Here is a 27549-nt window from a genome sequence, read left to right on the forward strand (position 1 = left end):
CTGAAGTAACAGTCAGCTTTGTTTTCTTAAAGCTAATTGTCTAGTCCAAGTGTGACAAAAAGATGGAGATGCATTTTTTTTACAGAGTATGGTGTAGATGGGGGTAGTCATATACCCTGCTTCTGTCAAGGGCAATGTTTAAGTAACTCTCTTGACATGACCCACCAGTGAGTGTTTTGAAAAGGTTTGATCTGCAGGACGGTGAGTGCAGGGTGCCATCTGTGAGACAGGGGCACTGTATTCTCTTGAAGTTGTTTTGAACAGTAACACCTGAGGCTTTGTCAAAGAGCTGTTGGTCATGAGTGTTTTGGGGTCCGGCATACAGGAAAAATTGCCAGGATTTGTGCAGAAAGGCAGATGAGGAGATTGTTTTTGCTCAGTGTTTGGACTTGATGGCAGCTTCCTGGCAGAAGCAATCTTCTCTCCCACTAAGGAGATGGATTTTAATTCAATCTTTCAAACAACAGGGCAAGGCATTTCAAATTTGTGAAATGTTTGTGGTCAGAGCAAATGTTACTCAAGATATGTACTGAAATACATGCACAGTGTAGAGTGAGGAACTTAACACAGCTGACTTTTGACCTTATTTAGTAAAGCGTAGACAGTGATAAGTGGACTTACATTGATGAGGAAGTATAGTAAAAATCAGAATTTGCATCAATTTCTTCAGTAGTGGTAATCTTGAGCAGAGAAAATAGTATGTGTGGCAGAAATAATTAGTATGGATAATGGAAATATCAATGAGAGTAAGAATATAGTGAAGCTTTGTGGATGGTTTGTTTTGGTTTTGACTTCTTTTCTAATACATGGAAATATGTCTGCTAAAATAGAGCCCTGAAACCCCTTCCAGATGACTGTGCTTCCTCACTCACGTTCACATGAGCGGGGGCGGGAGCTGCCTTGCCCTCAGCCCCGGCTCTCGGGAAAAGACACAGCTTCTCCAGACTCTCCAAATTCACTAATTCACCGTCACCGGCCCGCCAACAGATCCTGCTGCCGGCCGCACTCAGGGGTGCCGCGCCGTTGTCATAGCGCCGGGAGCCCCGGGGGGCCCGGATGGAGCGGGGCGGGGCCGGCCTGCCGCCGCGGTGCATGCCGGTCGCTGTAGTTCTCCAGGTTCGTGGGCCGCGGGGCGGCGGTGGGGCGCGGACTACGCTCCCCAGGGTGCTGCGGGGCGCCCCCGCCGTGCGCAGGCGCGGCCCGGCCCAGGGAGGGTCAGTGTTGTTTTTGACGGCGTCACTGGAAGCCCCTCGTCTGTGCGGGGCCGCGCTCAGGTAGGCGGCGGGACCGGCCCCCGGGGTCTGCCGCCCTCCGGCCCGGCCTCGCTGCGCAGCCGGCCAGGGGGGCGCGGAGGGGCTGCCTGGAGCGGGGCGAGACGGGGCGAGGCCTGCGGTCGCTGGGACCGCGGCAGCCGCTGTTGGTCGCAGGGAGCCGGTCCGCGGGGCGGTGCGGGCTCCGCAGGCGGCGTTCCCCGCAGCTGGCGTTTGCCAACTTCCTCCTCTTTCATCATCTGCCTCTGTTTCCCCGGCTGATGCAAGGCGCTCACTCGTATTTCACGCTGTCCTGGCGGGTGCGGGGTAAGGGCACCTGCGAGGGGGGCGCGGGGAGAGCCCCGCTTCGGGACGGGCGGGCGACTGGAAGCTGCGTTTGCCGTGCTGGAAATCCCAGCAAGGAAATGGCCTGTATGGGCCGCTCACCGTGTTACTTTGGGGAAGAAACTAGACCGCTTAGTAGAAATAAGAAGCTTGCCCCAAAGCTCTGTAGTGTAGTACCACCGCCGCTTCTGTTTCTGTTGTGCGGCGAAGAAGCTGCTGTGCAAGAGAACGGTGAGTTTTCACTTCAGAGACAGCGCAGCAGACGCTAAAGAGCGCTGACCCCTGTCGGCGCCCTGTTCTTCGTCTTTTTCTTTCTCGGTGCTTATTGAGTTTTTTTTTAATCTAGGAAATTCTCTTTTAGGATGGAAGAACTTGGGGGTTTGTTTAGGCTGGAATGGTTATTCTTTCAGAGGGAGGTATTTATTCCACTTCAGAGCTGATAAATAGGATGTGATGTCTCATTTATTTTTATGTAGATGTATGGCATAACTTGGTATTACATTATCAACAATACATAGGGCTGTAAACTTTTGTGCCTTGTGCTTCTAGTTTGCATTTCACTAAGATTAGGAAAGTAGTTCACACTTCTGATTCCCTGCCCCCTCCAAGGGAATACGTAGAGGTTGAACTCTGACTATAATAGATATTTAAATAGAAATTTCAAAGGTGATGTCACTGAGAGCATAGGACGTTTGAGGGCCTAGAATCAGCTTTACAGTTTAAACTGGAGTATAGAAGAACTTGAGCTGTAACTTTCTTTTGCAAAATAGTGGCAATGGAGGTATTTAGTCGGAAGCCAAACCAGTGAAGCTGTGTGTGGGGTTGTGTTTTTTTTTCTTTTTTCAATCTTTCCTTCTGGCTTGGCCTAACATACAGGAGATGTGGAATATTGTAGTATGTCCTCCAGTTATCCCTGCTGCTGTTGAGCTAGAACCTGGTAGCATCATCTTGATTTGTTAGGAAGCTTGCGGGCTTCCAGTCCATTTAATTCCTGTCCAGATAAATGTTTTTATTTAATAGCTTGCATTCAGCAAGACAATGCTGACTGTATCCTGCACATTTGGGCAGCTAGGAAAAGCCTCCAGGTTCTTAGCAGGTCTTTGTATTCTTTGTGGTGAAGAATACAAGTTGGTGAAGATTTTGTGAGTAGGTCAGTTTAGCCATTGGGCTCGAATTAGTCTTCTGTATTTCAGTTTAGTTAAGGGACTGGATTTGACCTCAGATTTAGTTACAACTGTCTATTATATTAATCTTTTACAGAAATTTACTCTAGCTGATGATTGAAGTTTAGGAACACTGTACCTAGGTATTTTTTTTTATTAAAGCTTTTTAGGCTTAAACAGCTCTCAGAGCTAACTAATTGTAATTAATAAAATGCTTTACTTTTGATAATTTCTTTACACATGTATGTTTGCTGAATGTGCCCTTCTGTCTGATACCATGCTCTCTGTCTGTCATCTTTGATAAATTTAGCAGTTCTACCTGTAAACCTCAATGACTTTGTCTTTTTCTTGATATTGAAAACTTTTCTATTTTGGAGATTGATCACCTGTATGCAGTTAAATATGCAGTATTAGTATAATACTCTGGTTGACTACAAGATAAGTGACTTCTAACTCAAGGCCTTTTATCAGGCCAGCAAGTAATAGAAAATAATGATTGTTTGTCTGCTTGTTTCTCTGTTAGCTTTTTAAAATATATATATATATTTTTTATTATACTGATATCCACGTAGCTGGATCCTGAAACTTTTGTTTGGGAAGGGAAGACAGATGTTTAATGCTCTATGGAGCCTGAGGCCATGGTTGTGTGTTCGACTGAACTGTTTTTTTGCAGTGCTCAATTACCTGTCAGTTTGGGATCTGGATGGAGAAGGAGAACACAACAGCGTTTATGTTGAGTTAGCCAGGCCCCCTGATGAAATGCTGAGTTAGCTAGAGGAGGACAGATGTTACAATGTCCAGTGCAGTCTGCTGTTAAAACTTGCCCTTTCAAAATTTGTAACTGCACTTCTTATGACTGATTATTTTTTAAATTTTTTTGGGGGGAGGCATGTTGGGGGTGGCTGTTAAAGCATTTGCATTGTGTGACTTCAGTGTTTTTCATCTAGCACTGAGCTGCACTAAAACTGGAATTGCCGTGTTATGAAACCAAAGCCTTACCTTCTTTCCCAGTGGAGAGAAGATTCATTAGTAAGGACTGTGCTGTGTCTTTGCTGTTATGCAGAAGGCTTGGTTTTCAATGACGATAAATTTGGTACTCTTATGATTGCTCTGTTTACTGAACTGTAGAATAATTAAACGGGAATGATTTTTATGCTGAAGATAATTTTTGAAAGATAGTTTCAGATCACCAGTGTACAGTTTTTGCAACATAGCCTGCGATGTTTCTGACAGGAATGCTGCTGCAGAATGCCTGGCCAAAGTCAAAATAATTTAATGACAGTAAGCAGATGTTATCCTCTACTGAGAGCTCTGGAATGCAGTCTTTGCCATTTGGGCATTTGTTATTTTGATGATTGAAGAAGTAGGATTTTGATGATTGAATGCAGTATGATTAAAAAAAAAAAAAAAAATTAAAGAAAAAAACAACCAAAACGAAACAACCCCCTTCAACCCTGATGTTCCCTAGCTGAGATTCCAGGAAAAGCTGTAATGAAGGAAGAAAAAGATCTAAAGGAAAATGAGAACCATATTCAAAGTAGGACTTTATAATAGATGGAAATCCAGTTTCTTTGTAAGTTTGATATCTAAGTTGATTGTTAGTGAACATTTTTGCTTTATAAACTGTGGTTGTGATTGTCACCATTGCCATTTTTACAGAGGAATCCCAAATATATGAGTTGAAGTTGATGAGGAAAAAGTTTTATGCTAGAAAAACAAGTGATAGCTACCATAATGCAGAGATAAGAGACAAATATTTACTGTATTTTTAAAGTAACCTAAATGGAATTGGAAGTTCCGTATTTGTTGTGCAAATTTCTAGCCACACTGGCATATTTAGATGTTCTAGTTCAAGATTTGTGTGTATTTTCTGTGTTAACAAACTGGAAGTAAAGACAGGTTTGATAATAAAATAGAGAGTAAATGAATGTTAAAAATAGGTACTTTTCACTGTATTCTTACCAGAAGTAACTAGGTCTGAGAGATAAAGCAGATGTCTGAAGCTCTCAGGACTCTATAAACGTTAAATTAACAGCTTTATTGAACCATTATTTCTTTTTCTGTTTTGTTATATTGGATGCATAACACAGCACACAATTGATTGGAAATTATTCTATTTTTGGGAAGTCTTTTTTCCCCCAAGATACATCTATAATAAAGTTTATTTAATGACTTTATATATTTTTATTTTAATGAACAATAAATGAATTGCATTTCTTTTTAAAGTCTTTGTGTTAGTTACAAAATTTAAAAATAATCTGAATATGTAACAATAGTGAATACTCTGCATTCCTGGTACAGGAGGAAAAATAAATAGGCAGATGTAGGCGGACAGCTCTCTCCTGAAAATAACTATGAAAGTCATCCACTAGCATTGTAGCAAGTAAAACTTGTATTTTGATTTTGTACTCGCTCAGTTTTCTTCAATCAGTATTTTTAAGAGTAGTTGAAAGGAGTGAGAGAAATATGAAACATTGTTTTGTCAAGTAGTTGAAGACAATTAGTTCCAAAAGATCACAGTTTGTGTCTTCTCCAAAAAAGATGTTTTTCTTTAGTAAACTGCAGTTCCTGTGCACGTAACAGTTAAGAAATTGCTTCATCTACTAAAACATCTCTTAAACATTGATGCTACAGACATATTTACAATTTAATTATTGATTTATTGGGTAACCTTGTTTGTGTATGTTTCTAGCTAGTCTAAGAACTTTTTGGCTGGCTAAAAAAGATATGTATTTAGCAAAGCTGTATTTGCTCCAAGTGTAAAAAAGATAATAGGAAATATGTGCAAAAGAATGTATTTCTTTCTAAACTTTTATTCTGTCTTTTTTTTTTTTTTTTTCATTTCCAGAATAACAGTTTGTGAGTTAGTGTAGTGTTCCGTAACATCATGATTTGGATTCTTCTGGTTTCTTTATTTTTTTTCAAGAGAGCAGTGAAATTGTCCCTTGCATGTTACAAGAATCTACTTTTACTTGCAGTTCTCTTTGAAAATGTCTGAAAATTCCAGTGACAGCGATTCATCTTGTGGCTGGACTGTCATCAATCATGAGGTAACCAATCTCAAATAAATAGAAGTTCTGTCAATTTAAGACTAGCCATATGCAGTAAAATCTTATTTCAGCTTCATAGCTTTTGTTTTGTGTGGATCTTGCATATCAACAGAGAGTATAGAAGAGATTTGTAAATAAGAAAGCATAAAACTACTGTTTAAAAATGTGTATCTCTGACTATAGCTGATATAAATGTTGTTATTTAAACATATTTTCTTCTTAAAAATTTGACTTTGAAGAATTGCTACAATTTTAGTGAGATGCTCTCCTTTGTTCTGTCTTTCCTGAAAACAGTGATGTTCTATGTAAATTGTCTGTTGTTCCTAATATATGTCTTGCTTTCCTTCCAAATCCCCTTAAACTGTGTGTCCCCCCCCCACCCCTCCCGAGCTGAAGAGAGCGAGGACTGGCATAAAGACATCTGCGAGACGTGTGTGGCTTCTCATCTTTTGTATTGCCTCACTCTGCTTGCGGAATGCTTAGACAGTTTGGAGAAAGGTGTGCATAGGCCTACTGGGTCTTATTTGCGTGCTTTTAAGGACCGTCATTTCTATGGAATGCTGTTCTGCATTGAGAAGGAAAGAAAGAGTTGGGAAGGGTCTGGAGTCTCCAGAAATCAACAGTGTTGCACAGACTGGTTGGAAATCCCTTGGAGAGGGTTAGCTTACAGAGAGTATGTAGTTACATATTCCACACCCAAGGTGTGGAGGTTTTCCCTGGCTTTCTCACTTCAAATGGAATCTGAGGGAAGCCACAGTGAGTAAAGGAATGCCAATGTTTTATTGGGTTTGTTGGGAAATGAGGGTGATGGGAGGGCAAGGCAGCTCTCCTTATGTCTCTGCTACAGCAGGAAGGTCCTAAGGTCAGGAATGAGAAGTATAGCCTTCTCAGAGCTTAGAGTGGTGATTGGTGAGGGCTTGCCATACACGTGCTTCAAGGGTCTTGAAAACTGTAACAGCCTGAAAGAGCCTTGGAGGTGGTAAGAGATTCTTCTGCGAGAAGGACTGAGTTTTGAAGTGACTTTTTTTGTGTGTTTTCCAGGGACTCAGCAGCTTTTAGCACAAGTTCTTTGCAATTCACCCTGGAATTTTATATTTCCTTGGCCCTATTGTTCAGGAAGGAAGACACAAGGCTTAAGATATGTAGAAATAACCTGGATGTTGGCATCTTGTGGAGGAGGAATTAACATGGCAGTGCAGGACTGAGCTAGTGGCAGCAACTAAGACAATGGTGTTTTTTCTTTTTTTTTTATTTTTATTTTATTTATTTTCATTAGGCAAACTGTCACTGAAGAGGTGTCTTCCATAAGGAAATAATAGAATTAAAGAATGGTTTGGGTTGGAAGGGCGCTTTAAAGGCCATCCTGTCCAACCCCCCTGCAAAGAGCAGGGACATCTCCAACCACATCAGGTTGCTCAGAGCCCCGGCCAACCTGGTCTGGAATGTTTCCAGGGATGGGGCATCCACCACCTCTCTGGGCAACCTGGGCCAGTGCTCCACCACCCTCGGTGTAAAATTTTTTTCCTGGTGTCCAGTCTGAATCTACCTCCCTCTGTTTTAAAACCATCACCCCTCATCCTATCACAACAGGCTGTTCTAAAGAGTCCCTCCCCATCTTTCCTGTAGCCCCCTTCAAGCACTGGAAGGCCTCTGTGAGGTCTCCCCGGAGCCTCCTCTTCTCCAGGCTGAACAGCCCCAGCTCTCTCAGCCTGGCCTCACAGGAGAGGTGCTTCAGCCCTTTATCGTCTTCATGGCCTGCTCTGGACTCACTCCAAAAGCAATCTAATTACTATGTAAGGAAGTCGTGATGATAGATTGTGTGGCAGCAGATGGAAAGAGCTAACTGTATGCAAGGCAAAATACTGTTTGTGGTTTAAAATACTTATGTTTTAAAACGTATTCAATTGATGTGTGGAGCTCTATCAAGTTTGTATGACTTAAGTTGTGTTTCTGTCTGGGGAATCTGAGTAGATGCCCAATCCCTGGAAGCGTTCAAGGCCAGGTTGGACAAGGCTCTGAGCAACCTGATCTGGTTGTAGATGTCCCTGCTCCTGGCAAGGGGGTTGGACTGGATGGGCTTTGAAGGTCCCTGCCAACACGAACCATTCTGTGATTCTATCTTTTGATCACTGCTATAGCTTCATGTATTAGGCATACTTTCATTTGGGATGAAATGCTAGAATTCCCTCATTCTTTGGTCAAGTCTTGTGGTATAGCTCTTTGTAAAGTCATTATTATGTCTATGTAGCCCTGGCTTAATTTGTGTGTGTTGCCTGTCTTCTTGTGTTTGACTAGTTATATAAAGTGACAATGGATTTATTAAAACAAAAGTAATTTTTATTTCCTAGTAGAATAAAGCTTGAGACAAAACAAAAGTCAAGTGGTTAAAGGTCTCTTGGGGTGGGATTCATTGTTGCCTCAATATCTAAAGGGTAGGCATCTGAATCTGACATTGGTTTCTAAGTTTGCGTTGTGTAGATTAAACCAATACAATCAATGGACTCAAGAGAGCAGTAATTCCTGTGCTAAGGTCAACGCTTACATTTGAGCGAGTGACTTGCTGTCTTGACTCCACTGACTGTATTGGTTGTAAGGTGCCTTCAGTAATTTGCTCAGGTGTAGACAATTGAAGTTAGGTGAGATTCATGTTTTATCTTACATTTTACATTATCTTACGTTGCCTATTATTATAGTATCATTATAATTATCTTACATTACCTAGCAGTGAACAAGGCAAGCCTGAGTGGCTCAGAAACTCTGAGGAGCTCCATCTGTTAGTGTGGACCTCCAATATGCTCTTCTCCTTTAGTCCTGAGGAATTTTATATCTCTCCAGATCTTGGCTGATGTGTGGGTATAGTACAGAGGGGGTTTTTTTGTTTGTTTGTTTTGTGTTTCTAAGTATTTAGCATTGTCTTGTAAACTGAGCAGGTTATTGAGCCAGGATCCTCAGAGCAAATAAGTTAACTGGTTTCCTGGAATGACACTTACGTATTGGCTGCCTGTATCTTCTTGTTGCCTGCCCCAAAAGATTTTCAAGGAACAGAACTTCAGATATTTCATTTGTAGAAGGAAAATAGGAAATAATGGGAAGAGATCGTGTGTAGTGATCAGCTGTTCTTTCACTGAACACTTCCCTGTTTGCAGATTATAATGAAAATCTAGGTAATTCAAAAGGCAAGCTATTAGAAGCTTGAGATTGTACTCAAGTTTTGAAAGTTCAGTTTCAAAAGCAAGAGAGATGGTTTGTAAGTTATAAATGCTGAGCCATGGTTTCATTTTTGTTGGCAGCAAGGTGGTATTTAAGAGATGGTTAAAGCTTCTTTTCCTTTGTTTTGGGTTGAATGACAAGTTGGAAATTCTGTCACCAGAAGAGAAAAAGAAAACCCACTCACTCCAGTCCGCAAGACTGAGTGGGATACAGGAGTGCGAAGCTTATTGGCTTCACAGATGTCTAATAAAAGTGAAAGGATTTAGGAGCTGGCTACAACAGCTGTGTTACTCAGCTGTGAATTGCAGGCTTTGTCTTCATACTTGGGATGGTTAGTTTACACTGTCACTGAATGTTTATTATACAGTCTAAATGAATTAACATAATACAAGACTATAGGAAGGCAGGAATTTTTCTAGCCAAAGCAGAACAGATTTCTGTGGTGTAGGACTTTCTGTCCCCAGTTACTCTTCCCTGATTAAAAGAAACATAAACCATTCTGTTCAGAGTGGGAAATCACTGGTGTTTTCGAGCTCCCATTATTGGCGTTCTCCTGGCAAGACAGCTTTGAATCTGAGCGTGAAGAAAGCAGAATTAATGGGATGGCTAGATATCCTTCACGCACTTGTTATCCAGGGAAAGGATCACATGTGGACTACTGTATACCTCGGGGAAATGAGTGGGATATTTAGGAAAGGGATAGAGCTAAGGGTTAGACAAATTTGGCATATGTTTTTTTTTTTAACCATGAGGGAGGTGGAGCAGTGGCCCAGGTTGCCCAGAGAGGTGGTGGATGCCCCATCCCTGGAAACATTCCAGGCCAGGCTGGATGAGGCTCTGAGCAACCTGATCCGGTTGGAGATGGCCCTGCTCCTTGCAGGGGAGTTGGACTGGGTGGTCTTTGAAGGCCAAGTGAGGAAGCTGTCTTTTCTCAACCTCTTTGCTGTTGATGAAATGGAAGGGTGATGGAGGTCCTAGCAACAGGTTATGTGAATTGGAGAGCTCAGACATCCACATCAGACTGCACGTGTTTAAAAAGGAATAGCTTGCGTCATACTCAGCTAGCCCAGTTTCTTGGTATTTTAGCTAAAACTTTAACCTGTTTTAGGCTATATTCTCAATGTTTGCCTTGTTGTGGAGCCTGGGCAAACTAAACTTTTGTTGTTGTTTTTCACAACTTAAGAAATGAAAGTAATGGTTCTATTAAACTGGAGAACAACCGTCCCATAATAAATCTATATACCTATCTGTAAAACCCAAACCAAGCAAAAAAACTCCAAAAATATTGTATTTTCTTTCCTGAGATTTCACTTGGATTTTAATAAGTTTAAAGGTCCCTTCCAACCCCAACTAGTCTCTGATTCTAAGTTACTTAAAATTGAGTGGTGAATTTAGGCAAAACATTTGAGATTAAAATGATGGTACTTTTGTAGTCAAAAGAAAAAAATACGAAGTTTTGTCAAATTACTAAAGCAGTTAATTTTTGCAGCCTTTTAAAAAGGAACATACGTTCTACAATCACAGTACAAAGTTATCTAATGCAACAGTTTTTGAGGTATCGAGTCTTCCTGAAGTACAGTATCCTCTTAAAAACAAAAACAAATGTTTGCTTCAGTCTTGAAATGAGGCATCTAGGGAAACTGATCTGGAAGTATTACTACTACTGTAATTTCACACCCTTGTTGCAAAAATAACTATCTCTGTTTACAAAAACAGCTCAAGTTATTTGTGGATCAGAGTGACTTAGTAGTTTTCAGTTAGGTTTTGCTAGTTTATAGTTTTCTAATAACCTTACTTGTGTTCCATCAGTTCTTTTAAACAAAAGTTACAATACAAAGATTAAATATTTAGAGTTGTTGACCATATTGCCTGCCTTTAGTGCCCTACAGTCTCTGAGAGTTGTTTTAACTTCAGTTCCTGTTTTGCTGACTAACAGCTGACTGACAAGTAAGGCAGATGACTAACAAGTAAGGCTCCTTTCTGGATTAAAGACAGAAGTTCAGTTTAGAGATTGAATAAATATTTGCTCTCCTAGTGTCAGAGATGTACTACTAAAGCAGCCATTCAAATTTACTGACAGGAATTGAGGTGGAGTAAAGTTACACGTATTTTTTCCTGGTACAAGTATTTATTAGAGTTCATGGTGATGCTCTTGAAGCTGCATTTGAGGAGGTGGGGGATGATATGTGTATTTCAATACAATACTTGGACACGAGTGCATGAATTAGATCCCGTATTCAAAACTCATTTGACAACCTCCTCTGTTTCTCCAAATTCTATTTAATAAATACGTCTAATAAAGCTAATAAAAACCAGTTATTTAAAATACTTAGCATAGTTGTTAATTGATGCCTAAATTGCGTGCCCCCCCCCCCCCCCCATCCCCAAACTGTCCTCCTCTGCCTTTTTTCAGTCATGGTCATAAGTATTACACACTGACAGTTGCTTCCCTCTCATTAATTACTTGATATTTCTCTTGCTTTTTGTAAAGTCATCTTCAGTTTTAAAGGTTATTATTCTTCTCTTCTGTTTTAATTATTGTCCTGTTTTCTTTGTAACTTTTTCCTTCTGCTTTACCGATGGAAACCCCAATAACTATAATGTTCATTTAAAACTCTTCAACTCCAGGGTTCCGACATAGAGACTGTGACTTCAGAAAATGGAAGCACAAATGATAACCATGACTTTGTTTCAGAAGAATATGTTTCTTTGCAAGAAGAGGAGCAACCAATTGATTTGAAAGGTAAGATATTAAAACAGGAACAGTTCCATAAAATAGGTAAGTGTCTGTTGTAGCTTTGGCACAAAATTAGTATTCTTAATAGAGTTTGTATGCTTTGTAGGCATCTGTTAAAGTACTTCATCGGTGTTATGGAAAATATTCAGTCATCAACTTTGTAAAAGTATTTTTTTCTTGAAATAAGTGAAATGAGAATGTCTTTCATTTTGTCAATACTATAGATACATTATAGAATAGTATGGACTACTGTTGCTGGAAAGTGGTTTATAGAAGTGATGTTGATAAAGGACATTTACTATATTAAACATATCAAATTAGAGTAATTTGGAGGAACCATCAATGCTTTTACACCTGAAAATAACATTGTGGCACTATGCTAGCATTTGAGTTGGAAGTGTGAGTCTGGTGCATATTAATATAACAAAAATCCTTCAGTTTATTTTAATTACTAAATTTAATACTCAATTTATTAATATTGGTATGTGGACACAGACTTGACATGTTCAGTGTGCAGTTGACTAAATTTGAGCTTGGCCAGGTTTCCAGAGTCATAATCTTTCCTTGTAGAAACAGGAGTAGACACTCAAACTCCACAGACTGTCTGGAAAACATTTTATTTATCATACGAATGTAGTGTGGTATCAACTTACAGTATAGTGTTGGTTTTTATCTAAGTGTGCTTTTCATTTGTAGGTTACTTGCATTATGATCAGTATCCTGCAAAACATTGTATTACATAATGACAAATTGTATTCTGATGTTTGTTAGAGGGATATTAAAAATTATATTTAGTGTATGTTTAGAAAACCTTCCCTGATATGAGTAGATAATAGAAATCTGTCAGTTATACATATCTTCATATTATATAGGAGTGGACTTAATTTATGATAGTTACTCGTTTTAATGCCATGTTTGTTTGTTTCTTCCTCTTTTTATTTATATAGCTCAGTGCAACGATGATGGAGAGATACCAGTGGTAGATAATACTTTCTCTGCATTTGAGGAAACTCGGACAGTTCCAGAGGTAAATAACATTATGTTACTCAGAAGCTTCTGTAAGCTCTGTCTGACAATGCCAGGCAATGTTTTGAAGGCATTAAAATCTAGATACGGATTTTTCCTTTCTGTAAAGCATTAATAATTCTTGCTATTTTAAAAAATTACTTTGTTGTATGTATCTGAATAATTTTTACATTGTTTATTTCCCTAGGAAAAGAAAGAAAAAGTCCCTGATGATGGGTCCTGCATTGGAACTATTAGCGATGATTCTGACATTGTTACACTTGAAGCTCCAAAACCAGAAGAAACTCAAAGTCAGGAGGAAGCTCCAGCTGACGGTGAAGAAGCTCGAAGTTCAGAAGATTTTAACATGGGTTCTTCCTCTAGTAGTCAATATGCATTTTCCCATCTAGAAACTGGTAAGAGCAATAAGTTACTAAGCAACTGTGTGCAGAGGTGTGAGTGGGGGGTGGTCTTTGCTTAGGAAACCTTTGTGTGGAGAGGGAAAAAAAAAATGGGCTTGTTGAGTACATGTCCAAGTATTTGCAGTCTCTAGGACAACTCTGGTTCCTCTAACTCTAAAACTTTGTCCAAATATCTGTCTGCAGCCTTTTTATTTGAAAGCATTCTCTCCCATTAACTCTTCACTTTTTAAAATGGAAAGTAAATTTCTAGCATACTTTTGAGAATTAAAATTACTTTTAGTTCATAGAATAACTGCAGATTTTCTCTTGGTAATTTTTTTGGCTTTTATAGAGTTGGCATAAATAACTAGCAACCAAGAGAGAATTGATTTTTGAGGCCATGAGGACTAATAGCAGTGTGACTACTAAAACTTTTTGCTTACGTTCATAGCTATGTAGAATATATATATATATATATATGTATAAAAATATAAAAAGATACTCCCAGTACTTGGCAGAAAAGCAATGCATGATATTCAGGAGGAAGCGTATGCATATTTGGACAGTTAAAAAACAAACAAACAAGAAACACAAACAAAAAACCTTACTGTTGGGTTGCTCTTCTCTAGTTCTCTAGTCTTCCTTTTTAATTCTGTTTTAGCCGCTTATTTGTAATCTTTTCTGTTCTCTCTGTAACACTTCTGTGTTACCAACTTTTACCTTTCAAAGTAAGATTTGTTACAACAGCAGGATTTTTCTTAAAATACTATTTCATCTTAGAGGTAGAATAAAGTGTCATTTAAAGGTTCATGTATCTGTATAGTATCCATTGGAATCGTAAAATAACAGCTTAACATCTAATTATGGCCAGTGATGATTTTTAACAAAGCTATTGCCTTCTTTAAATCTTCTGGATGACTTGACTTAATATTTAATTTAAAATGTAGTTAACTGTCTTCTTTCTTTTAGGACTGAGTTCTAAAAATGGTTGTTCCCCCTCCCCTCCCCCCATGTTTTTGTACACAAAAGTCAGTTGGCTGGAGAAGCTGAGGAAGATTCCCGATTGTGTAAAGGGATGGGGAAATGAGGTGAAAGAGCATGTGTCTCACAGTCTTCCTTTCCAAGGTGGTGTGATTAAATTTGATCGGCTTGTATAAAGCTGATTGCTTATGGCTTGCATGGAGTGTTCTTAAAATTGTCAGTAGCAATCTGACTTGATCTTATAGTAGTGATATTCCGAATAGATGCTGCAAGCCAGTCCTCACTGAAGAATTTGACTAAGCTGTCTGTGTTTTATTTGCTTTTTTCAAAAGTGTTAAACTTACATGTAAATTTGGAATGGGCATCAGAAAGCATTTTAATACATTTTAATACATTTTAATATGATGCTTGACCATTTAAGTGAATGGTTCTTTTGGATTCCAAATCTATGCGTGACTGGCAAAAAAATTTCTTCCTTCTGACTTAAACTGATTTCAGCATGGTCTTTAGTGCTGTGCGTATGACTGACGAAGTATTAGACAAAACGTCTGGATTACTTTTGCATTTATTTTAAATGTTTTAGCAGTCAAAATTTCCGTGCCACTTTTTGGCAAGGGAAATCTTTGCTGTCTGGTTCCTGTTGAGTTTTCTGTTGTGTTGGAAAAGGATAAGCTTCAGATTTTCCTAGTGTAGATACTAAAATGTTCTAGAAGGATTTTCTGCCACTTTTACTTGCAAACCAATTCCTGTTTAGGCTGTCTTCACCATACAAACAGAAATGTTTTAATACTGCTTCATGAATGAAGTTAACTAGCAGAAGCACTCGTATGTTGAAATAAACTGCATCAAGGCTTGAGACATCTGTGCAGAAACTTCAAAGCAAATCACATTCTTAACTGACATTGTTACTTCATCTGGTTTTTAGTGTGGATCTGACACTTCAAAATCATAGCAGAAGCTAGGATTTTGGACTGCTACTGTGGTCACACTTTGTTTCATTTGTATTCGTTTTCATCCTGTGAATGTTAAGAGTACAGCTTGGTACTGAGTTTGTAGAGCAGCTGTAAGGCAATGTCCTTCTTGCCTGAATGTGTGATGCTGTTGACAACTTGCCAGTAAGTGCTTATGAATGGCTTGAAGTGTCTTACAGCTTTTTCTCTTTGCTTTCTGATTGTCTGGTTTTTTTCCTTTCCTGTACTTTGCTGTTCAATGTAGATCAAAGAATTTCCCGTTTAAGTAGAAGCAGCTTGTTCCTTAACCATTTCTGTATTCCGTATGTGTAAGCTTAAAAAAACCCCTTAAACAAATAAGCAGTAGTAACACCTATCTTATTTAAGTGTCCTGTGTAATCCTTTGGAACGTCAGACTTCTCCATTCTAGTGAAAGTACCTCTCTCCTGACTAATTTCTGAATCCTTGTCTTTATCATCCGGGGTTGGGGAAGTATGCATCAGCTTAAATCACTAATTCTGAAATAGTGTCCTTTTCTGGCAAGCTGTATAAATTCATTTAAGAATCTGTGTGTTAAGCAGCTGTTTAAGTTATTTGTCTTTATTGCAATGTCTGCTTGGTCGGTCTGGATTGATTAATTGACTAAAATGTTTGGTTGGTTTTGTTTTGTTTTGTTTTTTTTTTTATTAATGAAAGATAACTTCCCCTCTTATTTGAGCTGTTGCATGTCCATGGAGTCAGAAATTAGAGATGTATTCCAGATACTAGTTGGTAATCTTTTCTGGGGTTGATGCAATCACTTCTATGAAGTTGGAATGTATTTTCAGTAAAGAATCTTAACCAGTAATGCTTTTTATAGATAATGGCTAGCACTGCGTGGCATTCTTGTCTGTTCAGTGATGTGTGCATGGCTTAGCCCAAACAAATAATTCTCAGTTGTGAAATGTTCAAGGAGAGTAACTCTGTGTTTATATTTCTACATTTGGATTATGATCTTTGATATGAGAATGAACAACGATATTTCTAGAAGGGTAATTAGCATTGTGTACCTGTGGGCATCACATTTAGAACTATCAGAGCAGGAGCACTTTGTCATGTGCTGGAGGCTTCATTGATCACATTGAATCTATTTCAGGCACGTGAATTAGATACACAAACACAGGCAGTTGAAAGCTGCTTTTTCACTCTGCTGCTGCTTCGCCTTGATATTTGCCTTACACTTGAAAAGGATGCTTTCAAAGGAGGGAGATTAAATAATAATTACTTACATACTGGATTATATAAATTTCTTTACAGTACATGCAGCAGGCATTTGTACCACTAATAGCAACAGGCAATTACAGCTCTTATTTTCCCTGTTAGAATACTTGGCTTTTGGGCCATAGGAGCATGAACATAGAAATGGTATCATAAATACCATTATACAAAAATGCTATTTAAAATAATTTTTTTAATGATTAGAACTTGTTCTGGCTGAAATCAGGATATCTCAAATCTTGGCGAAGTCTATCTTCTAAAACATTAGTCAGGTAATAGAAACGTTTTGGATTCAGAGTGTTAGCAAGGGACAAACGCAGAAGCACCCAAGTGGTTCTTTTCCTATGCAGTAGTAGCCAAAAATGACTTTTTCAGAACGTAAGTATATAGCAGATATTAAAAGTAAACAAAATTACATATTTAAATAAATTGGCAATTGAAAGCTTTGTTTGGATATTTATAATGCCTACATTAAAGGAATTTTAATGGAGTTTTGTCTGCAGCTGCATGTAGATCACAGAATGAAGGTTTTTGAGAGAGTGTAATAAAATAGTGTCTGTCTTTTAGGAGGCTTTCTTTTAGCAAGCCTTGATGTTGCTCTTCTGTTATTAAATATTTCAGTCTCAATATCTGTAAGAGAAGGAAAACTGAATTCCTAACCTTTCTACTGCACGAGAATTTGCAGAGGCAGTACCTGTAGGTGCTTCAAGAGGCAGGATTATCTGAAAGAAACACTTAATAATGCATGAATGAAAAGGTATGGGGAAGTGCCATACAGTTTTTTTTGCTGATGATTTCTTAATTTATTATCTTTCCCTTTTAAAAAATGATTTTTTTTTAACTTTGGAGTTCAAGCATTCCTTGCGTAATATCCAGCACAAACTATCACATTGAGAATTTTTCTTGTGGTTTGTTAATACTCTGTAAGATAAATGCCAAATACATTATGCAAAAATATAATGGATTTTGGTACTCTGATTTTTAAAGCACCAATTAATGCACCTTAAAGACTCTTCTATGTTGGGTTTCAGTTTTTTCATCTCAGGCTAGCAATGATGAATCAAGTAGTGATGAAACTAGCAATCAGTCCAGTCCTACGGTACGAAAACGTCGGGCTAAGAAAAGGCTGATGCCTAGCTCTGAGGCTGAGGGTGGGTCACCCACTGAACCGGAGCCTGAACCTCCCAGAGAAGAGCAGCACAAACGCCAGTTCAGTAGCGGCCTTAACAGATGCGTCATATTAGCTTTGGTGATTGCAATCAGCATGGGCTTTGGACACTTCTATGGTGAGTTTATAGAAAACAAAACACGTAGAATCAACATCTTGCGTAACAAATGCAGTTTTATTGTGACTGTGCTTTTTTTTTTTTTTTTTTTCCTTATTCTCTGCTAACAATCTATACCTATAAATGAGAAAAAGCAACTGCTAGTATATGGATAATATAGGGAAGTTCCTCAGTGGTGCAATTGTATTTAATGTACACTAGTTTTAAAGTAACTAAAAAAAAATAATTTTTGGTTCCCCTTCCAGATAGAAATTTCTTGTTATTCTCAGTGTGTACCCTTCATCTTTTCACGTCTTTTCTTTTGAAGTAAGTTTGTGGTAGTGCTTATCATTCCTGACAGCATTCACAGAGTTATTTCAAGCTTTTGCCCCATATGTACTCAACTGCTAAATGTAAGACCAAGGCATGTTTTTTACAAGAGTTCGTAGTATCAATATTTTTCTCTCTCCAGTGGAGAAAAATACACTATATTTGTCCTTGCAATTCCAGAATGCTTTACAGAATCCAGGATAGCAGCAGTTTTTCTTTGTTCAGTGTGTTGCCTGAAGTTAAGCATTACACAGATTGTTACTACATTTAACAAAACAGCAGAACTCGTTACAGATCTAAACCTATGTAGTGTAATCCTGGTCTTTTAAGATGCATGTGTTTATGATAAAAATCATAGAGGGCATTTATTTTTAATAGTATTTTTTTCCCAGGTAGTTTTATGTGAAAACGTACCTTCATAAGAACACTTGTGATTCAATTTGGGAATATGATTCTCATTGGATTTGATTTTGACTAATTGTTAGAGGTCTAAATTTTGACATTTATTTTGAGATTTTTATTAATTTTTGCTTGCCCCTGATTTTTTGTTGTTGTTGTTCTTAGGTAAACCTGAAGGTAAGAGTCATGAGTGATATATTGTGGATGCTGTGCTTGCATTCAGATTTCCTTTTTAAATTGTGTGTGTGTATGTGTACACATGCATCTATATATGTGTGCGCACTTACATAAAATTTTAAATCAAGTCTTAAGAATTACTGGTGTCTGCAGGATTATAGGAATGACTAATCCAGTCATGCAAAATTTTATTTAGTAGCTGCAGCTAGGTGTGAAAACTGATTGTAGTGTACTGGCATGCTAAAAGGAGAGAGGAGCACAATGGCTAGACCAACCTTTGATAGTGCAGTGGTAACTTGAGATTTCACTTCTGTTAATCATTTTACTGTGTTTAAATCGAGATTAATAGTAAGCATTATCCTTTTAAAGAACTTTGAGATCTATGGATAAGAAATAGATTTGGGAAATGTACTCAGTGTCATATATTTAGTAAGGGATTCAGTTTGACTTTTTAATTTATTAAATCTGTACTTCTGAATAAAAATTGTCATCACTGATGCGAGCTTTCTCAGCAGACAGAAGGCAATTCCTTATTTTTTTAAACACAAAACTTGCGAAGAGAAATCCATCTCCCTAGGGGACTACTTTGCATTTTTGTGATTCAGCTTGGAATGAGTCTTTTAATGCTAGGCTAATGTCATGTAAGAGGACTGGAAAGGGTTACTTTTTTTTTTTTTTTGGGGGGGGGGGGGGGCGGCTGTCAGTATCAGGATAGTGTTTTCTCTTTAGCTAGAGCTCCAGAGCCCCTTCAAGATTTTTAAAGATATAGAAAGCAACTAGGATTAGGTTTTAACCAGTGACTGTATCCTAATCAGTATTAAACTGGGTTAGCTGGCTTTATGGTGCTCTAGGAAGGAGATCTGAAAGAGAGCAAGCTTTCCAGGGAAACAGATAACTGGAAGAGCTAAAGTGATGAAGGCCTTCCCAGAAAAGTGTCTCCTTATGAAATTTCAGATACTTAATTTTTTTTCTTTAACCAGTCTGCAAAAGGGAATATTGTTGTAATGCTAGGGATTTGGATAGATTACCTGAAGAATCTCAAGGATACTGAGACTTACAGTGACAGATGGAAAGACAAACCAATTACTGAGGAATGGTACCTCATTGTGGACATTTTCAGTATCTTTGCTATCCTTTCTGTGTTGCTAAATGTCATTTTTGCTTACTGTATCTAAATGATGATTATTGATAAGGAGAGAAACAGACTTCAAGTGTTTTTCTGTAATTCAGATTCCGCCTAACATGCGCCCTTTACACTAGGTGACAATTTCTCAGAGGCAGTCTTCAGATTCTTAGGACCAGCGAACTTCTTCAAAAGTATTTATAAAACATAGATATGAAAAACAAATTTATTGTCAGTATACTTAAATTCACTGATGCAAGGATCTGTGCTTCCAGTAAATGCTTATTAGGAGTATATAAACTTAAAATCATTGCTGTAAAAACATTTGCTTTCGTCAGCTGAATTGAACTACTGAGATTCAACTTGACTTAATAGAGCATTGTTTGTTTTTAAGTTCATACTTGACAATCTGTTGAACAGAAATTGAGAGCACAAATAGTGCGCAAATTGAGTGCAAAATAGTGAGCATTCCTCACTATAGTAGTATTTATAGAATTTCTTCTTTTTAATAATATCCCCTGCTTAAATACAGAAATAGAATTCTGCATATGCTGCATTGGTTTTGAGAAATTCCTAAAACTTGCTGCTGCATCTGCTCTAGAGTCAATTCAAGAGAATCCTAAAAGCAAAGAAATAAAAACTACATCATTATTAGGATTTACAGAACATATGTATAGGTAGAGAAGTACCAATGAAGAAGTTTTACTTGGTGGAGAAGGTTGGTGACTAGTACAATGAAGATACTTTTTCAGAAAAATAGTGTGTGTCAGCCTTTATCTGACAATTGAAAGGTACAGTATTTACTTACTCTTCAGGCTTCACTCATGGATAAGAATGACAAGGTAGGGCCAGCACATGCTTGCTGCTTTGTGAGCAGTGTGTAATAATTGTGTTTCTGCATGGAAGTTTAAATACTATGTTAAGATCCTCTTATTCATGTAATGTCACTTAACAGTAAAAGTTGTAGTTCTGAAATGGATATTACGTGAACTAATGGTCTCCCTCTTATCCCAATTGGCTTGCATGTTACTAAAAAAAACTACAAAGAAATCACACGTATCCTTTCCTGCATAACTTTTGTTGTTTTGTGTCTAACTTATTTCTATGTAGTATTCCAAAATTCCTTCATTTATTATCATTAACTAAAAGACAGTGAATTTTCGGGTCTGAGAAATTGTTTATCATTGGAAGAAACAGAATCAGTATGTAACAATCTGGTTTTATAATCTTTATTTTGTTACAGCTGAACAGTTACTAGTAAATAGTGGGCAGAAATTGCAAGGTAAGAATGCTTTTGAATTTGCAGAGAAAATGAAGATGATGTTTAGGTTCATCTGTGCTTCTAACTACTTAATGTAAGCGAGACTGTCAAAATAAAGTTTTTGTCTTTGTAGGTACAATACAGATCCAGAAACGTCAGCAGCTGGTGACAAAGATGCGTGAATTAAAGGATTTGAAAGATGACCTTTACCAATGCAAGCAAGAGCAAGGAGATAAAGTGCAGCATAAAGTGGGGGTAGGTACGAGTTTAGCTGGAAGTTATTGGGTTATTATGTGTGAAAGTTTACACAAAGTGAAATTAATCAATCACACAAATCCATTGCATTTTTTTTAGTAAGTTCCTTCTGAGAATGTAATTTTTCTTTCTGTGACTTCTTTTGATCAAACTCATTATTGGAAGGTGTTTAAACATACTGGGTTTTATGTATGTTATGTAGGTAATGTAGGAGTGATCTAGACACAGCAACTGTCTCTCTCCCTGTGACATGATGCCAGGTTGTCATTAATGAAGTAGAACACGCCAGCTGAAGTAGAACATGCTGGTAAAAACCTGTTGTGGGTTCAACCTGCAGGTTTTGTGAATTTGTCTTCTAAGTGGTAAATGGCTATTATTTTTTTTTTTCTTAAATACTTAACCTGTACTTCTAGTTTTTTACTGTTAGGTCATTCAGAGAGAAGATTAGTCTTTGTCGTAGTTCAGCCCTGATCAGGACCAGACTACGCAGTCTCTCTCCCGCTCCCCCCACCCTCCGAGAGAACAGGGGGAGATGATATAAGAAAAACGGCTCAAGGTTTGAGATAAGGACGGGGAGAAATCCTTAAAGTTACCGTCACGGGCAAAACAGACTCGACTTGGGGAAAACTATTCATTTATTTTCTAAAACTAGCAGGAGAATGAGACAGGGAACAAGATAACCTCCCCCCACCCCTCCCTCTTCCCGGGCTTAACATTATCTCTACTACCTTCCCCTCCCGAGCGGCACGGGGGGGGGAAAGGGAATGGGGGTCGCGGTCAGTTCATCACGCGTTGTTTTACGCTGCTGTATCATCGTCAGGGGAAGAACTCCTCGCATTCCTCCTCTGCTCCAGCGTGGGGTCCCTCCCACGGGCCACAGTCCTCCGTGAAACTGCTCCGGCGTGGGTCATCTCTTCCACGGGGTGCAGTCCCTTCAGAACAGCTGCCCCAGCGGGCCCTCCACGGGCCACAGCCTCCTTCAGGCCTCCACCTGCTCTGGCGTGGGGTCCTCCACGGGCTGCAGGTGGATCTCTGCCCCTCCGTGGACCTCCATGGGCTGCAGGGGGACAACCCGCTCCACCATGGTCTTCACCACGAGTTGCAGAGGAATCTTGGCCAGGAGCCACATTACTCCTCCCCCTCCTTCTGAACTGACCTTGGCGTCTGCAGCCGTTCCTCACAACAGGCTGGCAGACGCCTCTCAGGATCCTTTTTACATCTTATTCACTTCTCATCTCCTCTCCACTTCTTGCAGCCGGGCCGGGCCGAGTTGGGCCCAGTCGGCTGCCCGGCAGGAGGCCAGAGGGTGAGGCCTGCAAGGCCCATGAGGCCTGCGCCTCCCCCTCTCTGCCCCCCGCTCAGCTGCTTCACATCTTCTCCTCTCTCTTTTTCCTGTTTTCCCCTTCTTAAATACGTTATCGCAGAGGCGTTATCACGGGACATTCTGCTACCAATTGGCTCGGCCTTGGCCAGCAGCGGGTCCGCCCTAGGCCCGGCCGAGTCCACTGAACAAAGGGGAGCGACTTCTAGCAGTTTCCTACAGAAGATACCACCTTAGGCCCCCCCTCACTAACAAAACCAGAACAGTCTTGAAGTTTTCTTTTATGTTGCAGATGGCAGCATTTATACATAATCCAATATGTTTAGTTCCAGAGTTTGTCAAGGATGCCAAGAGACTGGGGAGATCCTTTTGTGTTAGGATATAGTTACTGAACACGTCTTTTCAGCAGCAAATTTGGTTCAAAATCCATTCCTGAATTTCCGCCCCAGCTGTTGAATGCCCTTGCTTCTGCTCATATATTTGGCTTTGTAATCTGTAAACCCGGTTTGCTGAACATAAAGCAACAGCAAACATGCCTATTTTCATTTCCTTTTAAGATGGATCAGTTCTTGTACCAAGTTGGCTATCCTTCAGCTAGTTAAACCAATACAAGCGAGAGGTGAGGACCTCTGGTTGGAAGGGGGAGCCTCTCACGAGGTCTTTGTTGTCAAGAAAGTGTTTGTCTGTATATCTGATATAAACAAACTAGCTCTATTTTTGCATCTTGCTGCAACATGTGTCACTGCATCCAAAATGGTAAGTAAACTCTGCCTGGGCTACCTTGATCTTTCATCTTCTTAGGTGAAATTGAAACAGCTTTAACTGTATTATTCTTGTTTGCTTGCTTTTTGTTTGTATTAGTCACTCAAGGGAGATCTTGACACATGTTTGACCTCTACTGAAGTGGAGAAGAAATCCTTTGAATCTCAAAAAAATAGTCTTGCTGCAGAAAATCAGCATTTAAGAGAATCTCTAGAGAAAGAAGAAAAAGCTTTGGCCACACTTCAGGAAGAATTAAGGAAGCTACGACAACAAATTAGAAACTTGGAAGATAAAGGTACTAGCACTGAGTCTATTGTAATGGAAAATCAGAAACTAAGGGAACACTTAGAAGAGGAAAAGCAAAGAAACCACAACTTTCTTAGGCAAAAGGAAACGCTCTTTGCAGAGGCACAGATGTTAAGGAGAGAACTGGACAAAGAACGTCATGTTACAGAAGCTTTAAAAAAAGAGCTGGAACAGTTAAGTTCTCGCCAAACACTTTACAGTGCTGATGATGATACATTAAGAGAAAATCAAGAAATAGAAGCTCTGCGGGGAAGACTAGTAGAACTAGAAAAAAAGCTAGACTTTGAGCAACAGCGCTCTGACTTATGGGAGAAGCTGTATGTAGAAGTGAAAGACCAAACTGAAAAACAAGAAGTTAATGAAAAGGGACAAAAGAAAGGTGCTAAAGGACAAAGTAAGACTAAAAAGAAATCAAAGGAATCGTTTTTTGGTTCAGTTAAAGAAACTTTCGATGCTATGAAAAATTCCACAAAAGAGTTTGTAAGACATCATAAAGAAAAGATTAAGCAGGCTAAAGAAGCAGTGAAAGAAAACTTGAAAAAATTCTCTGATTCTGTGAAGTCTACCTTCAGACATTTCAAAGACACCACAAAAAACATCTTTGATGAAAAGAAGTCGTCAGATGATAAAAGGCACGAGGCAAACAAGAAAGCTCGAACTTTTTACCGAGAACGTAACTCATACGAGAATCCGAGGCACATGCATTACAGGGGACCTAACATGCCTAAAGAATTCAAAGATGGAAGAAAACATCAGTTCACAACATTTGAAAAAGATGCAGGTTCACAGAAATGTCTCAATGATCCTTTGTGTAATAGAAAACACCAGTTTTTCCCAAAGGGCTGCTCTGGTATTTTTGAATGTGCTCATCAAGAGTTCATTAGTCTCTTTAACAGAGTATCAGATCCTATCAGGGTGGATGAATTTAATCGGCTAATGAAAAAGTATTTGCAGCAAGTTGTACATAACTTTCATCACTGGAGAGAACTAGAAAATTTCATCAATAAGTTTTTTCATAATGGAGTATTTATACATGATCAGATGCTATTCACTGATTTTGTTAATGATGTCAAGGATTACCTGGAAGATATGAAGGAATACCAAGATAATAATGAAAATATTTTTGAGGATTTGGACAAATACGTCTACAGATATTACTTTCATTATGATAATTTACCCCAGTATGGACCCAGGTTTGTTTCCATGTTTCCTGAATTTGTTAACACAATGAAGTAGTCTTTGTAAAGACAACTAGTGTCTTTGTTCTACTAGATGGTCTTCTAGCATGTGTGTGTATGTGTACGTACGTATATCCATGCTAGAAGACTTTCTGAAGAACTCAATGTAAATACTAGATCGTGTTCTTAAGTAGATCTGTAGTACCTTATGTATAAGTTTTGTGCGTGTGATGTTAGTTTGGGAGGTACTACAGATCCCTCGTACGCAGCACAATCTAATATTTCTACTCAGTTCTTCATAAAACCATGTAACTGTAAGTAGGATTACTTTTGGACTGAACAGCTGTGATTTGCCTGTCTGACGGAATGAATAACTAGCTCAGAAGAAGCATTAACTAGAGCTGCTTTTCTGTCCTTCCCTGAATGAGAAGGTTTTTGGAGATGTTTGAGCAGTCTTGAAGTCCTGTTCTGGCAGGTATATTCCCTGCTGGCTCTTCAGGAATTTCGCTCCTCTCTTGTAGCTTAATATAATACTGAGTTAGTCTGTATGCCCAGAGCAGAACAGAGGGCAGGCTTTAGTTCAGATCCTGACCCTGACTACATTTAGGGTTGCTTATAAAGGTCCTTGGCACGCATGGTTTCCTACGTTATTTTTCTGTATGTAATAATATTCTCAGGGCTTCTACAGAGCGCTCATGGCTGGGCTGCCTGGCTGGGCCAGTGGAGCTACATATAGTGGACTGTTTCTGCTGCATAGACTTTGAAAGAAAATGAAGCAAGCAGCCTTAATGTATTGCGTAGAACTTACTCTTTCTGGAACACTTATGTATACATTTTATGTGGCTTTTAATATCATTGCTATTACAAAATTAGCTATATAGTCTCTTGTACTAATGTTTATTCTGGTTAGGTAAGAAAAAATGTGATATATTAATGAATTTATAATACACCAGAAGTTGTCCTTGTAGACATAACAGAACTTCCACCTGCGCTGGTGTTCAGTGCAAAGCATATTTAGTATTTGGATAAGGTGCAGTTATTCAGTCGGGTTTCTCTGTTGGACTTGTATCGTTTATTTCATGTGCGTTATTGCGGCAGGAAATCTGAATACTTAACTACTTTGGGGTTAGTAAATATTATGTGAGGTAGTACTTTCTCTTACTAAAAGTTGAACCATGAGGATGACACTCCTATTATCAGCTACTGGGTAGCCTTTTTAATGTGTGGTTTTGGCAAACATGACAAGTCTTATGTTTTTATTTATAGTCCAAGTACTTCCTACAATTTTATTATTAAAGTTAATTTTTAATTAATTTAAATACTAGAGTACTTTAATTCAGTTTGCAGAAAAACAGAATTTCAAATTAATTTACATGATAGTATTACACAGAAGTCTGTATGACACTGAGGATGAAAATAGCCTTCACTCAGCTTAGCTTAGTCCCGGGCTAGATGATAGTTGTATTATGACAGCATAATGGGACTGTTTGCATCAGAAAGTGCAACAGGTGAGCAACAGAGTTTTGTGAGTGCCTCCTCTCTCTGTATAAATGTACTTACTGTACATTAAAACCTCTGAAGTGCCTATATTTACACAAAGCATGCTTTCCTGAAAATCTGTAAAGTTTTTACTGTTCTTAGAGAGCAGAATGTAATAGAATAACTGAAAAATAGATTGAGCCCTCATTTAAGCATCACAGTAGGGATAAGCAAACAACTGTTTTCCTGCCTTTGTTCTAAAAAGAACTTTGGACAACCAGCTGCAGAACATCTTTATTTTTAGAAAGGATTTATTTAAAATATACCAACTTGTTGATGACTTAAACAAACAAACCCCACCCTCATTTTGCTTACAAGAGAAAGGGCTACTTCTTAATACTAATTTTGTTTTCTTTTCAGTCAACCTCACCATGTTAAAAGCTGTTCTTGACAATGTAATTGTTTCAAAATGCTTTTAGAGAGATGCTTTCATAAAAGTAGTAATAAGCTTCTGTTTACTCCTTGCAGTCGACCTAAAAGGCCTTCTTTTACACAAACTGAAAATTCCAGACATGAAAAACAAGCTCAGAAGTACTACCACCGTAATAAAAGAGAAGGTAAATGGCATAAAGATGGTCGCACTAATGGAAGACACATGGCAAATCTTGAAATAGAATTGGGGCAATTACCCTTTGATCCAAAATATTGAGTAACTTATGGTAAAAATAAGATTAGAATTAATAATTCACATCCTCTCTGGAAACTAATTTTCTCAACAAAGCAGCAAGATGCAAGTTTTTTCTTCAAATAATTGGATTTTTACACATTTTTGTTAAAAGGCAGAAATCAAGCTTTCTAATTTGCATATTCTGTACTGTTGCTTAATTGTTCTTTGGAAGTGATGATAGCTTGGGTGCCAGCAGTATTGTTGCAAAAACTAGGCATGCAATGACTTGTGTATGAAAAATATGCTTAATTGCATTCCATTAGTGTAGCTCAAGCTTGAGTCACGCATAATGTACCAATAACTAACTCCAATGTTTGATATTCTAACTTCATCTCATCCTTCAAGAAATAGACCTGCATTATGGTAATGTATTTGTTAGTGTTTTGTAACCTTATACTTGCTTCTTGTCTTTGGGGGTGAGGGGGATTCAAGAGGCTGTTGAATTGTAAAGAATTTGCTGTGCTGCATTCTAATCAGCTTGCTGATTTAAGCACTTAAAACGTCTTGCATACTGGCATATTATAGAAGAAAAATAAAGAGACGTTGTGGGTAAAAGTCTTTATTTATAAAACAAACCTAGCACAGCTGTACAGTTCTATAAAAATTGTCTGGTCTTG

General features: G+C 38.6%; 2 protein-coding genes across 7 annotated transcripts; one reads left to right on the forward strand and one right to left on the reverse strand.

Annotated features, from left to right (window-relative positions):
• Positions 1–79: 79 nt before the first annotated feature.
• PIERCE2 (piercer of microtubule wall 2) lies at positions 80–1094 on the reverse strand. Its single transcript, XM_086757569.1, is given in 3 exon segments — positions 80–171; positions 174–453; positions 873–1094. Coding segments are annotated over 3 exon segments (594 nt in total).
• Positions 1095–1198: 104 nt separating this feature from the next.
• On the forward strand, positions 1199–27487 carry CCPG1 (cell cycle progression 1). Of its 6 annotated transcripts, none has more exons than XM_086757029.1 (10): positions 1199–1274; positions 5737–5808; positions 11647–11761; positions 12703–12782; positions 12969–13176; positions 14131–14286; positions 17381–17635; positions 21038–21159; positions 23342–24741; positions 26734–27487. In XM_086757029.1, exons 2-10 carry the CDS (start codon positions 5749–5751, stop codon positions 26912–26914), a joined length of 2577 nt encoding a protein of 858 aa, XP_086613155.1. In that variant the 5' UTR covers positions 1199–1274; positions 5737–5748; the 3' UTR covers positions 26915–27487. The 6 variants fall into 6 exon arrangements, with proteins under 6 accessions (XP_086613155.1, XP_086613154.1, XP_086613156.1 ...); XM_086757028.1 differs by lacking the exon at positions 1199–1274 and adding an exon at positions 1420–1577; XM_086757030.1 differs by lacking the exon at positions 1199–1274 and adding an exon at positions 1604–1826.
• The last annotated feature ends 62 nt before the right edge of the window (positions 27488–27549 follow it).

Source organism: Chlamydotis macqueenii, chromosome 12, assembly GCF_036417535.1.
Source record: "Chlamydotis macqueenii isolate bChlMac1 chromosome 12, bChlMac1.mat, whole genome shotgun sequence".
Taxonomy (NCBI): Eukaryota; Metazoa; Chordata; class Aves; order Otidiformes; family Otididae; genus Chlamydotis; species Chlamydotis macqueenii.

Excerpts from the sequence above, each read along its gene's own strand:
- CCPG1 (XM_086757027.1), top strand. The coding sequence starts at position 4,007 with ATGCCTGGCCAAAGTCAAAATAATTTAATGACA. Across the intron at positions 21,160-23,341 it reads AAGTGCAGCATAAAGTGGGG|TCACTCAAGGGAGATCTTGA; the intron begins GTAGGTACGAGT and ends TGTTTGTATTAG. Across the intron at positions 24,742-26,733 it reads TTACCCCAGTATGGACCCAG|TCGACCTAAAAGGCCTTCTT; the intron begins GTTTGTTTCCAT and ends TACTCCTTGCAG.